Consider the following 15885-nt stretch of genomic DNA (forward strand, 5'->3'; position numbering starts at 1 on the left):
ATGCTCTAAGAATTGAAATTCGATCGAAAATAGTACAGTACCTTGGGAGCGATGCCAGAGGGCTCCCGGTTTACTGTATCAAACACTCAAGTTCCCGATTTTTTTTCTGATGTCGTTACATGACGTTCGTGCGCTCGGCACTACACGCCGGACGGACACGTTTCTCACTTAGAGGCCGCCACCGCGCGTTCGAAAGTCGTGACCGAAATCGAAACGAAATCCGTCCTCGCAACCCGCGTGGCCATCGGGGCCAAAGCTCTGGCCCCCCGAACCACCGCAACGAAGGCCGATCCCGACGCATCCCATAGGCCGGCCAACCTGGATGTGGCCACAATCGGCGAGAACAACGACGACGACGACGACGCAGAGGACGACAATCGTATTCATATTTGGCTACTTGTCGACTATTATAAATGTGCTACCGGTATTTTCCATGCTGGCGCAAAACGGTTCACGAAACCAGGCGCTGCGTGACCGCGCGAATGCCGACCATAAACCTGGACACTCGGACCCTCTGCCCGCAGGAGCCGTCCGGATCGTGGCCTTAGGGGCGACCTCGCTACACTTTATGGGTTGTTTGTGTGGTTGCTGACCACGAAACGACGGGTTGGTCCGAAACGAACCACACATGCACACGGTCGCTGGTGCTCGCCGTTCTTGTTCAGCCACCAGCGTCAGCCCGTGTCCTATTGATAATGGTCCTGCCGAAAGACGGTCGGGAAGTGTCCGGGTCGGATAGACCATGTAAAAGTCCAAGTGAAAAGGTTTACTTCTCTTAAAGTCACTAGAATAGAAGAATACTCCGTTACCGATGCTGTTTAGAGTTAAGATTATGTTCTTACATTAGAACAAAAAATCGGAACAAAGATTCCCAGATTCCAAACAAGATTCTCAAAAAGTTGTTAGATTCGTTTTGATTCGATTTGGTGATGATTCGAAGAATAGTTTTGGCGACAAGTAGATCGCGGGAACTAATATGATCGAAACGAGTTCTCAGGAGCACCACCCAAATGGCAACCCTGACTCACCGTGCCCTTCGGCCCGCCAAGAATGGGCCATCGAATGGGACTACAAATTCAATTGAACCGTTTTGCGCCATGTACTGACTGCACTCTGCTGCGCCACTCGATCGATTATTATTTCTGGAGCTGCTTTTCCGCCGGCGTCGATCGCTCCGTGCACTCGGAATCGAAATCGAACGAGTCCAACGATGCCTCAACGGCGCGAGTGCAGTCGAAGACAGGATAATGGGGGAGGGGCGCACAAAAAATGGTAGCAATTGTTTGTTGCTACCGAATTACAATATCATGTGTTTTATGTCGTTGCTCCCGGTGTGCCCGGGCGGCCACAGTCCGGCACTCCCGCGGGCCCAACCTTGTCACATCCTCCCGAGCGGGCGCGGGTTCGCCGCTTGCCCGGCCGCCCGAGTCTCTCGCCACGTGATCGCGCGCCACTGCGGCCGTGGATGCGCGCGGGAAGGACACGGCACGGACAATGTTTAATTCTTATTTGGATTTCGTGCTCGTGCTCATGTTTTGCGCCCTGAATCGAGGTCTGCTCCCGCACGTGTGTTTGTGCCACGGTTGAATATGATTTCGGAGCTGATTTTCCCTCGGAGCAATGCTGGCGGGATCCGAAATCGATCGGAGACGGCACCGCCAACGGTGGCGGAGCGCGCAGAAGGTGTGAAACGGCGTGGCGTGCAGTTGAAAGTCATGATTTCTTAACCTCGCACTTCGCGTTCCCCCGCACGGCACCCCACAGTGGAAGTTGGATGGTGGGACCATCGGACACGAAAGGCAAGGGGCAAGGGGACCGCACGGGTCCCCGTTCGTGACGTGCACGATTGATCCAAAAAGTCACACGTCGTTACGTCGTTAACAACCGTCGCACCGGGACTGTTACCATTTTGGTAGCAGCGCCAAAGTCTACAACGCGCCCAACTCCACTCCCGGTGAGGTTAATGGGGAAAAGGTCACTGCGCAGTGTGTGCCTCGGGGAACCGAGCCGGAGGAAGATCACTTAGTGTGCGTCCTGCAAAAAGAAACTCATCCCAATGGGAGGGCGGGCAAGTTCGAGAGAGTTTTGTGTAAAATAATTAAACATCGGTGCAGGTATTGGTACTTCAATGGGTCATAAGAATCAGTTCGTCAACGACAACAAAGATTGTTTAAGGACCTCTTACAAACGCCAAATTTAAACGCATTTGTCTTACAAAAAGCATAAGAACCACCTTGTGTCGACTCCTATTTCTATAATACTCAAATGCCAAAAGCGATTCTGAATACGGTACATAGAACGAATCAGAATGAATTATAGGGTTGTTCGTTGGTCCATATTTATTAACATAAAGGGAGATTTACTTTGGCGATAAAAAATTGCGATTAATTAATTTGGGATGTTGAGTACAGCCACACTCAACCATGCACTGATTTTTTTATTAATCTTAGAAGAACAGACCGGGCCGTATTTATGATCAAGCGCTAATATTGGATACAGATTTATTCTACATGGACTGTAACGGCCAAACGAGGTTGACTTAATGTAAATTCGAGTACCAAGTTCGCTCAGTTGCCTATTGCACAGAATTGAACAACAATCTACATGGTTCCGGTATGTGAAAAGTAATCCTGTAGATTCGAGACGGAAAAGTGCCGAATAAAGAGCGCTTACTCAAACGGTAACAACATCTTACCCTTTTGGAAACTGAAAATAAGAAGATTGATTCGATTGAACTGTGAATTTAAAAAATCATTCAAAATATAAACGGCTTTTCTAGGGCCCGAAAAAGGTAGCAGATGGCGCTGCCTCCGAACGAACGAAAAGCTCTCACAAAGGAGCTTCGAGTGGCTGCGTACTTGAGGTGAGCTTTTGGAAGTAGCTCGTCTCGCCTGGCGCTGGCTGCGCACGGGCTGATTTTAAATGGCGCGCGAACGCACATTGCCAAAACGACAACGAGTTTCCATGGTTTTCGATCGTAGGAAGCATAAACAGTTTACAAACAAAACAGCGCATAGAGTGGAAAATCGCAGCTCGAAGAGGACGGCCGCGTAGGAATCTTGGCGAGCATTTCGAACGACGGGCCCATTTTGTGTGGTGAACCGATAATCACTGTTCAGAGCGAAAGAATAAGAGCAATCAAAGCTACATCATCTGCCAGAGAGATAGTGCTGTGACGCCAGCGAAGCTAAATCGTTCGGAAAGAATTCTAGTTGGAAGGTGAGGTGCTTGGCGAACATTAAATTGACCTTCCACGCAGCGCCTACAGTGGGGCGCCCTTGGCAGCGACATTCCACAAATCGTTCGCCCATCCGCGTGGGCCAAGTAATTTGCATGTTTCGCAGTGACATTTAGCATAGTTTTCAAGTGCAACAATTATTAATGGCAGCCCCGCGTTTGGCGCGACAAAGAATTCCAGTTTTCGTGCAGAAAGCCGCCGGTGAGTTATAGCGCTGCAATTTCGCTTCGCGTGGCACTTCAAGCCTACTTTGCTCACCGCCGATTGAGGCGTTCGCGAAGCAATGTTCACTGACGCCACCGTAAGCTAGGTGGAGACGCTATTTTCTATTCGCGAGTGAATGCTTCCTTCGGCCACCATGGCGTAGCACTGTGGTAGGAAGTGTCCTGGTCCCCACGCTGTTTTATTTCCTTTTCCATTCCGTTCCGTTCTCTGTGTGGCCACCAAGAAAGGGCGTCCCGGACTCGCAGTGAGCGTTGCTTGTGAAGAGGAAGTTTTGGGTAAACTATTTTAACGTCGTACGTCCTGCGGCAGGAGTCCCTGTCGTGAACTAAGTGACCATGCCAACCACGTGTCCCGCACCGCTGATGGCCCAGAAAAAGTGTGGCCCACCGAGCGGAATCGGGAAGCCAGAAGTGAGTCAGCTGCTGGAGCCGAACTTTCCCGATCACGTCGGAGCCGGCCCCAAACCGGATGCCAAGTGGAGCAAATGTTCCCGCAACGGCCAGCAGCAGGCGCAACAGCAACAATCGCGCAACGTGTACACCTGGATCAGTGCACCACGTGCCATCTACAACAACAAAAGACTGATGCGAATGGGCACCGAGCGAAGGGGGTAAGTTCTGGCACTACTCTGTAACTTTTTACTATCACCAGAGGTGGAAATATTAGAACAGAAGGGAACATATTTACATAATACTTTGAATGTTCTAAATTGAACATTTTTCGTAGAGATGACTTTTGATGAACAGCATCACTCACGAGTCAATTTTCAACAAACGAAATGCTAACATCTTAGTTTAGCATGTATCCTTACAACCAAATTAATGGAATGAAGAACTCAGAGTCGGCCGTGAATGAGGAAGGACAATCAATCATTCACGTCCAAGAGTGCCCCAAGGGTAATTGCGGCAATCGTCAAAACATCGAATAAATTAATGGTACAGTGAACCTACCAACGCGAGCGGGAGATGAATAAAACATTAGAATTAGAACTTTCGTGGCCATCGTCAATCGATCGAAACAATCTGAATTAAAATCTCTTCTTGGGCTCACTTTAAACTCGAAGTATATTCTAAATAAAGATGGGATAAAACGAAGCGATTCGACGGTGGCAGAAAATCCTTCCCTGCCTAAACATAGACTGTTCAAGTCAAAAGGAGACTTCGTAGCGTAAATGTCACACAAAAATAAAACCACACGTTTATAGCCGACGGATGGTCATTACAATTCAACCTTTAACCACCGCTCGGTTCCGCTGACTAGTTCACAGTCACGGTGGCGAAGGAAGACAATTTTTTTGTCACTGATTTACGGCGCAACCTATTCTTGTGTTACCGTGAGAAATATGTCAACCTACCGCTACCGCCTGTGGGTGCCAAGCACCTTTGGCGCAAATAGTTTCCAGGAATAGTTTCCTTCCGGGTGCATTCGATCACTTTCGCAACGGTTTTCCTTTCAACGATTCGAACCGTCATTGCAGATTACAATAACGACTAAACTTAACGCTGCATTCGCGAAGAGTTTGACCACTTTCTGCATCATGTTTCATGTTTATATTTATATTCACTCGAAAAGCCTTCTAATTTTAACTGAAACGAATTTTATTTCCACCATAAAAAGTGACCAGACAATGTGCAAACAGGTCGCTTTTAAAAGAAGTTTTTGCGATATTTATTGTTGCTGTATCAAATTTATAACTTGAACATTTCCTTTCTATCCAATGTTCATGTCGGGGCCTTGGTCGCCGAACACAAAAAGCACCAACCACCCCGTGGGTGTCGGAACATAGTGGCCGGTATAAATAACCATCAGCATCAGCACCACCACCGGCCGGTTCAAGAGCCACACGACCACGGCCCGTTCATCCGGTGGGCGGGTCAGCCGGATCGGGCTGCCAAAACACAACTACCGGCAGGACATTTCACAGTTTGTCCTTTGAAGGTCAAGGGTTTATTCCTCCATTACTTCGTACTCGGGACCCCAGTCGGAGGCCTGGTGAATCTACTCGGCTCCAGTCCCTGATTCGAACCGGTCATCATTCGATTCCTACGTTTTTAGCCAATCCGGGGGGTTCATAGAACTCCCGTGGTGAGGCACGTGTTGGGAGTCTTTCGCCACCTTCCCAAAACCCATCCAACTTCATTACCACCTTCGGAGCATTTCCATTTTCGATCAGAGCGCTCTCCGTCGAAGGACCTCCGCGAGACGAACCGGCACTCGACACTCGACGGGCTCCTTTGCTTTTCGGAAAATCCTTTGGCCCGCCCACTGGCGGTTACTGGCGGTCACGCCGGCTTTGACCGGCCGGATAAACGACCTCACCAACCGGCCCGGCATAACCTTGAATTTAATGGACATCCTGTCGCGAGATAAAGCGTGATGCGAACGAAACAAATCGGCATCCGAAACAACAATACAAAAGTCATTGGCCTCCAAAAATGGGGTGCTCGGGTTCGGCCAGTGTAAAATGACCACTCCCGGCCGGCCAATTGATCATGAACTTGAAAATTACACGGATTAGCCAACGCGTTGATGAAAAATTATAACGACCATTTCTAAGGTTCCTCTCGCCAAACGGAAGAAACGCGTTTCTCATGCGTCACCGCAAGGCTTGCGTGTCAATCGTAAGCCACCCGCCGTAAGGACCTCCGAAGAAAAAGGGGGTTCTCAGTTGGGGCGGTTGGAACCTTGGAGACAGCAACGCAGCGGTCGCCGACGTTTCGTGCATTTGTTTATCATTTCCGTTCGGCCTGGCCACCGGGAGATCCGGTCTTAACTGGTCAGTTCGCACGAACGGGTGTCCTGTGGGCAGCAAATGGGCATTTCTTGTCGCGGACCAACCGGACCCAACCGGAGAACTGATTTACGGATTGCGAGGGTTACAGACTGTGGTGCCGCGACACAATAAATTTGTCTCGATTGCCTTATTTATTAACACTATATTTAAATCAACAGCGGGAGTTTTGAAGTGTTTTCGGGGGCCATCTTTAGGGCACGTAAACTCAAATAGAGCACCGAAAATAAAATTAAATTAAATAAACAAAATTGTTCAGTTAGACAACGAACGGTTTTGATATCTCGGCACATTCCTACACCATTTAACAAGCAAGAGGTATTCAATCGTCATTACTAATGATTGGTAATTGGTGGCAATTGTAAAGAACATATTTAAAATCTTTAGTTTAGTTGCTTTAAGCCATCTTCAACTGACCATTACAGTTGCTGCGTGCCCATCTGAAATACTCATTCTAAAGACAAGCTCATGATTTTTCAAAAAGAAAAAGGTCCATAATTTTACTAATAAAAAGGATGATCGCGCAAAAAGAATCCGTGCCTGCGGACGGTTCTCTTCCCTCGCGCACCAAGTTTCGCTCTTGTGTTGGTGGTAATTAAAACACTATCCTCTATGTACCAACCGGTCCCGGCCGTTACATGGCGATGGTATGTGCCGCACAGTGCCTCAGCGATTCCGAAGCTATTCGCCGTTGACCGCTCGGGACCGCAGAACGCCAAGTGGCCGTTGGTCAAACGTCACGCGAACCTGCCATCGGGCTCATAATTTCCATTTACTTCACTCGCCCCAAAAGGAAGGAAACCCCCGGAACAACGCTAGGCCCGTAGGGGGTTGTCCATTACACGCGCACACACAGGGACACACATTACATAGCTCCATTCGCTTTTCACTCAACACCTTACCGATTCGTAGTATGGAAAGCGAAAGCTCGGAAAATTCCTCAACTCCCTCCGTCGGTCCAGAAGGCTGACCACATAACCGAGCGTACGGCTCCACTCGTGGGTCATTCGTAGCCGGATCGTTGGGCAGTACGGTTGGTCCGTTCGAGTCCTGCGGCCAGTGTCCTGTGCATGTCCTTTGTGTTGTGGGTGACCACAGTGATGTTAGTGATGGTGGTTTAGTGCGACTCCCCGGTGCATAGCTAGGCGTGGGCCGAAAACCTTGAGCCGCAAGAGCCTTCGGATGTCATGAGGGCTTCCTACCAGGACCGACCAAACCCGGTGACATACGAGATTGAACCCCAGAAGCTATCCGCAGCCAGTTCGAGGTTAGGTCAAGCCACCGGAGGTTAACTGCAATTTGGGTCACTCCAGCTCCAGAGAGCGAGACAGAGAGAAATATTCCTCAATTGCCGCACACAGAACGGGAACGACTATGCCACGATGTAGGCCATGAACATGTGCGATGCTTTAACACTGGCCATATCAATGATGCAGACCTGACTGGACTACCCGAAAGCTGCCAGCGATTTGCGTACACGTTAAATAATAAAATTCCCTAGTTCCTAGCCCGGAGAGCGCGTATGCATAATTCATCACCACGGCAAATCCCGTGCTATGACGGTGATTGAGAAGGTCTAATTGAAGGGCACGCGCAAATCCCACCACACTGGAGGCGGAAGTGGAACTGGAGGCGTCGCCGCGCGGTGCCAGTCCCCCTCGGCCGGCCTCGGATCGGAAAACGGCCAGGATGCCTACGTTATCGGCGCACCGCCCGCCACAGCCGGCCACCCAGGAACGGCCGGAGCAGCTGCTGGAACTGGAAAGTCCAGCCTTTACGATCGTACCGAGTGATCAGTACCAGCGGAGCATGATCGGTAAACCGAACGCGATCGTACGACCCCTCAGACATGCCGGGCAGCAGCCTCAGCAGCAACGGGAAGTGATCGAAGGACAGCACATCGTCAGTCTTCATCCGGACTACAAGCTTTTGCACGAGCTCGAGCAGCAACTGATCCGGAACAATCGGAAAAGCCGCCGGAGTGCTGCCAGCGAGCCCAAGGATGACCCCAACCGGCAGCAGCAGGAACTCCATCAACACCCGCAGCAGCAGCAGCAGCAGCAGGAGAACCGTCCTTTCACGCACGAGTTTAGCCGCGAGCTGGACGCCAAGCTGCGAATGCTGCAGGGTGACTCCTCGAAGCGTTCGTCCAAAAATGTAGGTGCCATTTTCGACTCTCCGTCCCGTCCCGAAGGTCCTGTTGATCGACCCCCGCCATGCGTCAGCAAACGCTGCGCTATTTTTAACCACCTTCTGGCGGTGGACGTTGGCGAGTGGAAGTGGAAAACAGGTTTCCCATTTTTCGGGTGGGAAAAGTGAAATATTCCGGTGACTGGTGAAGGTGGTGACCAGTTGGTTTGGGGTACATACACCAGAGCGATCGAACGGATGTTGTATAAATCATGCAAGGGCCTCCAGTTTCAAGGACCTTTTGTTTGTTTAATGCTGAGGCCCTCCCGAGGCCTCCCGAAGCCTCGCTGGACGCGCTTTTCGCTGAAAAACGCAGCAGATCTAAGTGGTAAACAAATTACTATCGTACTTTCCCATCTGCCTAATGATATGTTAGTTCACAGAAAGGGAAAACAGAAAATTGATTGATTTTCCAACACACCTACAGTGGGGGTGTTTTCTAATTAGATGAACAGCAGACACAAAGTCTTCAGGATAAATTATTTCTGTTGTTATGATGCTTAGATTATTTTGAAATAATTCATTATTGCTTCGTTAAATTTGAAAGCCTTTGTCAAGGTACTCGATAAAGAGTAATCCGTGTGGATTCCTTAAAAGGGAGACCATAGTGTTCCCAGCCAGGCATTCCCAGACGACGTTTCCGATGTATCTGTTGGACATTTAGTAGCGTCGGATCAGAAAGCCGCTTTGATTGGCTCTTAAGACATTTTTGGAACCTGAATTCTGGTGATGGAACTCATGCATTATCTTTTGATATTTTGAAGCAACTTTTTTCGAACCTTCCAAACGAGTCCTTGTTAGAAGGGAATAAAAAGAAGGGTGCTCCCGCTGACCTACTGACCGGGACCGGGTACCTTCTGTTATCTTCGCCTTCAGCTTTCAACGGCCCTTGCATGACGCTAATTGGAGGCATCGTTTTAAAGCCCGCTCGGCCCTTTGCCCCGCCATTAAACGGCGGACCGATCCGAGCGAGTAGCAAGCGAAAAGGTGCCAGCTTCTGACAGACAAACCTACCACCTGCCGCCTGCGGATGTCCCTTTGGCAGGACCTTCCCCCCGTGTTAGAGCCACCTCCCGTTTAACCCCTTTTCTCCGTACCCACCCGGTTTGCGTCACGCAGGGCAGCACGCAGGAGGTGAACGCCAGGAAGCGCCCGCTCTTCATCACGACCGTCCCGAAGGGTGTGTTCCTGAAGCCGTGCAAGGATCTACCGGTCCTGCACGCGTCCGCACCGGCCGTACAGCGCCGCCTGTACGCGTTCGAGAGCCGGCCCCGTGTCCTGCCGGCCCACGGTCCAGCCGGCAAACCGCCCGGTGCTCCGAACAACAACAATGACACCAGCCACCCGAACTACAACCATCCGGGTCTGGAGTACATCTGCAAGCACGGCAGCCATCACTACAACAAACCGTTGGCCCGTGGCCCCGGCATCCAACCGGAAGTGCCGACGGAGACCACGATCCGAAAGGTGGTGACTGCGACGACGACGACGGAGCTACAATCGATCGGAGCGGCCGCTCGGGGCCACCGTACGGCAAGGTAATTGCCGCTTTAACACTTACACAAATACACGCCAAGGTTACCGCCGAGGAACGGGCGGAGCGCAGTTAATGATTTAAGAAGTAACAAAAAAGGAGTTATTTTATTCCCGTTTTCCCGCGCGGTGGTTGGACTCGAACGCCACAAAGTCCTTCAGTCGTGGTGCGAAATTTGCATATTGTTTTGTACTTTCAAGAGAAGAGAAGGCAGACTCAGATGGTCATCGCCAGGACCACGGCAGCAATGGTACGATTGCACCCGAGCGTGCCGTATCATAATTATGTTGAAAGAGTTTCGCATGTCACACCACACGCGGCCAGGGATGGACCGCCAGGAGCTAAAAATGGCAGCAAACGGGTCCGCGGTGATCGGGTCGGGTTGCCTTCCCCAATCACTCACTGCGCTGCGTAATATAATATTCCAACTATCGATCGGTAGGTCGGTCGCTCCGAAAACGGCGCGCGACCTTCGGCTCGCCACGTCGTAAAGGGCGCCACCGGGCGACACTCCATCGTCACCGGAGCCCGCGGAGTTGATTAGATTTCAATAATTAATCTTCCCTGCGGCGTTGGGCGGCCGGCACCGGCAAGTGACGGCAAGGCTTTCGGGCCGACACCGTGGGCCGTCTAGGAGTCCCTGGATGGCCTATTTCCGAGACCGGCATCGATTTGTGTGGTCTGTGTCGGAAACGAATGCGAGTCCCTGCTGGGTTCGGGGCGCAAGTTTTGCAACAACGATTTGGAAAAAAACAACAAACTAAACCGCAACCCAACTGAAGGAGGCGCCTGGTACGCCAAAGTTATGGTTCCGAGATTCCGAATTAAGATACGCTAGCGGCGTCGGCGCATCCCATCGGAATCGGAGCCTCGGAACGTGCGGAAGAGTGTGTTGGCTACCCTCCGGTCGGAGTAGGCTTTTTGGGTCATCCCTTTACCTTGCATGTTGCCGAACTGCGAAGCCACTCGAAGAGGCTCCACACCCGGTCCCGGTCAACATATCGTCTCATTTCACGCAATGGCGCCCTGCGGAAAGGGTGAGCACTCCCAAAAAAAACGCATGAACCACAGGTCATTGTATTGTCCGGCCGCCTGGCGGTTGAACAGATAGTTGCGCTCTCGCTGGCCAGTAGGTCAGTCGGCCAGCCAGGACTTTCAACCCAGACGATCATTAAGGAGTCGTACGTCACGTTGTATTAGTCCTCGGTTCGATGAGGGCACATTAATCAAACATGGGCCATCAAGCCGAGTGACATATCTGGGAGACCCCGGTTTGATAGCCGGCTACGGTCTGCACCAATTGCCGACTTCCTGCTACCGAACTACTGCACCCCTAGGTGGGGCCTCAGCTTGGCAATTAAAAACTTCAACCCAACTTCTTAAGCACGATTTTGTCGGAGATCCCCGCCATTATCGGCCAGTCGGAATTAGAATTTAATGGTGGCACCGAACGCACCAGAGTCGTTAGGATTACTTTGTTACGTTCCTCTGATTAGGTACTAAACAGCGGGCATATCAACTCTCATTAAATACGCTAGAATTTGTACCGCTTAAATCAAAGTGGAAGCACTTTAAGTAATCGGACTTTGGTTGGACTGTATGTAATTAGTTTGGTACGTAGAACAATGGTTCCCATTGGAGTCTTACTATATCCAACGGAGGGTTCAACACGAGAACTGTTACAAGATTTCAAACAATCATATCAATCAAACCCGAACGTCTAATATCTTTAGTTTATTAATTTAAACTTAGAGCTCACCCTTAACAGTGTAGATTTATTACAGCTCAGCTGCACCATAAGCTATTGTTGATTAGATTAACCAGCTGAAAATATCTAGACAATTTTACTATACCTAACAAAAACGCGAGTCTGTTAAGTCAATGCGATTTAGTAAAGAGAAAATGCCTTGAACCAAGCAATGATAGGAATCCTCGTTTGACCCTTCATTTCATCGACACGATGTCTCTGTGATTCGCGAGATACTAATCCCATGAATGGACTTTGTTGAATGGACTTAAAATTCCGATAAAAACTTCACACAATTTCGTCATATGAATTAATCAAATACAGAAAAAAGATCAATCCATTCCATTGCGATGGCATAATAACCGTAGCAAAGTTCCTGGCAGGCACATTGACTTGGGACCCTGGCCTCGTAATGTGTCAGAAAAAGGGGCCCACAGAAATCCATCCATATTTGTTTGCCAAGGTTCACAGAACTTTCGCTTCGCTTCTCCACTTTCTTCTCTGCGGGGCCAGTTTTTCTCGTGCCGCGCGCCTAAAGGGTCGATACGCAGGCGGGCAGTGGGCGCTAGTACATAAGAAGGCAGACCAAGGATCGTTCACCTTTCCAAATGGCCAACTGGTCCATTAGCGTCCTCGTCTGTGTGGGCGACGGCGACGAAGGCGGGTTACGCGGGAGAGCGGATGCGTAATCGGCTGCGTATTTCGGTGTCCCGACCGACCGAGCAGTGTGTTTATATGTGTGACGGTAACCATTTTCCCTCTCCGATTCACCGTTTCATTTTCCAGAGACCAATCGCAGCAAGGCGGCAACTACCAGAACGTGATGCACGATCGGCGCGTCGTCCGGGGCAGCAATTATACCTCAAGCAGCAACCTACAGCTGGTAAGTGTGACCAACCGTGAACGTGAACGGGACAATTTTGGCCGGCCAAAACCGGCCGAAAGTGTTCCCCGGTGGTCAGTGGCGCGCGAGTGTAGTGGCGTTCAGTTCTTTGGATGTTTCCCGTAGCTTCGTAGTTCGTTCGGCATTTTTGTTTTCTTCTACACTCCACCGTGGAAAATGGTGTGAATCTTTCGTTTCGTTACTAGCTTTGGCCATTTCCCTTTGCCAATCAACTCCGAGGTTCCGTGCTCCGTTCAAAACGGTGTCTCTAAATCTCAACTTCCTCTTCTCTCTCTCTCTCTCTCTCTCTTTGTGCGTTATTTTTATCCTTCCATATTTGTTGACCCTTTTTGGCGACTTTGGGGAAACAACGACCCTAAATCCTGTCCGCGGTTTCCTTTTTTCACGCCCAACACCAAACCAAAAGCCGGAACATGCGAACTCCTGTGGGTTGCCCAAGTGGAATCCATATTTCGGTTACGCTGGTCTTCTGTCAGGAAAGGTGAGTCTGTGATCCCCGGGTCGGGCGCGATGCAGCGTGCAAGATTGAACCAAAATCTCAAACATAAAACTCACTCACCCACGCACACGCTCTCGTCTTTCGTCTGCCTTGCCCACCATTGCGCCCTGGCTCATTGTTGTTCACTGTAAATTGGCGATTTGGCGTGGCCCTGCCCTGCCACCGGCCTGACACAAGAAATAGCTGCTTCGCGCTTTTCCTTGGTTTTCCACCGACCCGCTTTTCGGCTTTCGTTTGGGTTTGCTGCGCCGTTGGCTGAAATTGTCCAGCCCCTGGGGTGCGCGTGGTGTAAATATTGTTTCGGTGCTCCTTCGTGTGGCGAGTCGAGACGGAACGGAAGAGTTCCGATGGTTCGGAACGCATCCTGGGTGCCACAATTAGTGCCAAACTTTCTTCTACCTTTCTTTCTCCTCTTCTTGGTTTAATTTCATTTAGCTTAATCTGTTGATTGTAGCACAAGTAGAATGGAGAGCAGCACTGATTACCTTTTCTTTTCCAATCATTTCCCTACTATATAACAGATCTTTTAATTTAACATTGGTTTATCATTGCTTGCTATCGTGCCTAAATAGTTTGCAGACTTTCGTTGGATTAGAGTCATTTCACTTAGACTGGAATTGGAACCACGATGGAGAGGTTCCAAGTAGATTCACCATAAACATCTGGTATCGTCGTCTGGGAGTTTTACATGCAAAGGCCCCGTTCGCATCGCTTTTACACCTTCCAGTCCACATTGGGCTTCTGTCCACAAAGTTACCGGCTGTTGAGTTTTCATATTTGTTCGTTGTCCACAGGGCGATGGCGACAGCACGCAGAAGGAAGCGGAAGCCCGACGGCGGCAGCTGCTGCGCAAGAAGTACGTCTCCCGGAACCAGCGCGGCATCATCGGGACACCTCCCCCGGTGCGTGGCCGACGGCACGAAACGGTCCAGACCGAAAAGTACCTCGAAGAGGTAAGAAAGTCCGCATGCGTCGGCGAAGTCCCTGCGGAGTCTAACATCACCCAAATTCCCGCCCGAAACAGCTATTTCTGCACCCGCCCGAGCTCGATGCCGGCTGCCAGACGGATCTGTTCCTCCACCGACCGCCGTCGCCGCCCTACATTCCCGCCAAGAGCGGCTGCGATGCGGCCACCGAGATTCTCGATGGTGAGCTGTTTGACTTCGACACCGAGGTGCAGCCGATCATCGAGGTGCTCGTCAGCCGGACCCTTGAGCAGGCGCTGGTCGAAGTGCTGCACGAGGAAGAGATTGCCGAAATGCGCCGCCAGCAGCAGAAAATCCTGGCACTGCGCGAAGCGGAACTGGCCGAACTGCGGCGGCTCGAGCTCGACGAGCAGAAGCGCCAGCGGGAGCGCGAGCGCCGCTTCCTACAGGACAAGATTACCGGCGACCTGGACCGCGAGATGCAGGAACGCATCACGGCGGCCAAGCTGCTGGAGGGCAGGATCGACGATCTCGTACCGGAAGTGATGGCGGCCGCCGACCAGCTCGACAGCGAGAAGGACCGCGAGGAGTTCGAGCGCCAGATTACGCCCTGGTTGGCGCGGGAAGTGGCGCACGAGATTGGCCAGTGGATCGATTCCAGGGAGTTGCTGGAAGGTACGCCGCGCTGTGGCGCCGACCATCCAGCATTACTTCATTAACTTACACCATACTTTCAGATATTATACGCGAAATTGTAAAACACAAAAAGAAGCTTCTGGTGACCGAAGACCAATACGATGAAGTGGACCCAGACGACGACGCCCCAGACGAGTCTCTGCCGAGCGATGCCGGCGGTGGCGAGGAAATCGATGGGACAGCTCAAACTGTCGAAGCACCACCGGAAGCCAAGGGCACCGAAGAAAGTGAGGCGTAAGAGAAGGCCGGAGAAGAACACCAACCGAATTTGTGATATGGATGGCGCCAGTGTGGGCCCGCTACTAAAGGGTGGCTTTTCCACGGCGTAGGGACGCTTCCAAAAGCGAGAGAAACTTTCTTCAACGGCCGGAAGGAGGTTCCAAAATTGCGTGCGTGTGCCGTTTGTGTGTGAGTGTGTTTCTTTGTGTATGTCGGAACAAAATTCGCTGCCAGGTCCGGCCAGAAGTGCCTTTTCTACCGTGACGGAAGACTAGAGGATGAGGATGCGAATGTTGGAGGGTTCGATCACTCATCAGTCCCCCGAGCTGTTAGTTGTTTGTGTTGGTGGCCGGATTGGGTCACCGGAAATTTGAAAATAAAAATCACTTCTCTTTACTCTTTCCGGTTCCGTAGTTTCCGGTTTGTTCAATTTTTATTCCAGTCCATTCCGCGAGAGAGAAACCATTTGAGGAAAGTTCTTCTTTAGATTTGTATTGGATTCAAACTGCCGAATTATTAATCCATTATTTAGCATTATTTCAACATTAGTCCTCTCTTAATAGCCGTCCGACTGCAATGAGGAGATTCCAACAGTCTATCTCCCCGTAGATCGTAAGAACAGTAGCGAACCGTGTCTTTCGAAGGGGTGAGCGAAGTGTGTCTGGGAGGCCACACGAAGCGTAAGAATTGGTGTAAAATTTGTAATGGAAAATCGTGTACGCTCGTGTGGCAGCAAAAATATAAAAATGAAATGTCAAACGTGTTTACATTCGTGTTTTTGGTCCGAGAAAACAGAAATAGAAGAGAAATAAAATAAGCGCAGCACTTTGGCATTAATCTGTAATGCCAAATACATTACGTTACGCTTCGTCTGTCCCCGCAGCGTAGGCATATTTCTTGGGCGATCCATGACGTC

The 15885-nt window shown here is 50.5% G+C and overlaps 1 protein-coding gene across 1 annotated transcript; it reads left to right on the top strand.

The window, feature by feature from the left end:
- Positions 1-7943: 7943 nt before the first annotated feature.
- LOC131215782 (radial spoke head protein 3 homolog) lies at positions 7944-14988 on the top strand. The gene is made up of 7 exons (XM_058210178.1): positions 7944-8411; positions 9564-9982; positions 12512-12608; positions 13036-13110; positions 13923-14081; positions 14153-14729; positions 14792-14988. Exons 1-7 carry the CDS (start codon positions 7944-7946, stop codon positions 14986-14988), a joined length of 1992 nt encoding a protein of 663 aa, XP_058066161.1.
- The last annotated feature ends 897 nt before the right edge of the window (positions 14989-15885 follow it).

Source organism: Anopheles bellator, chromosome 1 (assembly GCF_943735745.2).
Source record: "Anopheles bellator chromosome 1, idAnoBellAS_SP24_06.2, whole genome shotgun sequence".
In the NCBI taxonomy this organism is placed as follows: Eukaryota; Metazoa; Arthropoda; class Insecta; order Diptera; family Culicidae; genus Anopheles; species Anopheles bellator.

Excerpts from the sequence above, each read along its gene's own strand:
- LOC131215782 (XM_058210178.1), top strand. The coding sequence starts at position 7,944 with ATGCCTACGTTATCGGCGCACCGCCCGCCACAGCCGGCCACCCAGGAA. Across the intron at positions 9,983-12,511 it reads CGGGGCCACCGTACGGCAAG|AGACCAATCGCAGCAAGGCG; the intron begins GTAATTGCCGCT and ends TTCATTTTCCAG. Across the intron at positions 14,730-14,791 it reads TTCCAGGGAGTTGCTGGAAG|ATATTATACGCGAAATTGTA; the intron begins GTACGCCGCGCT and ends CCATACTTTCAG.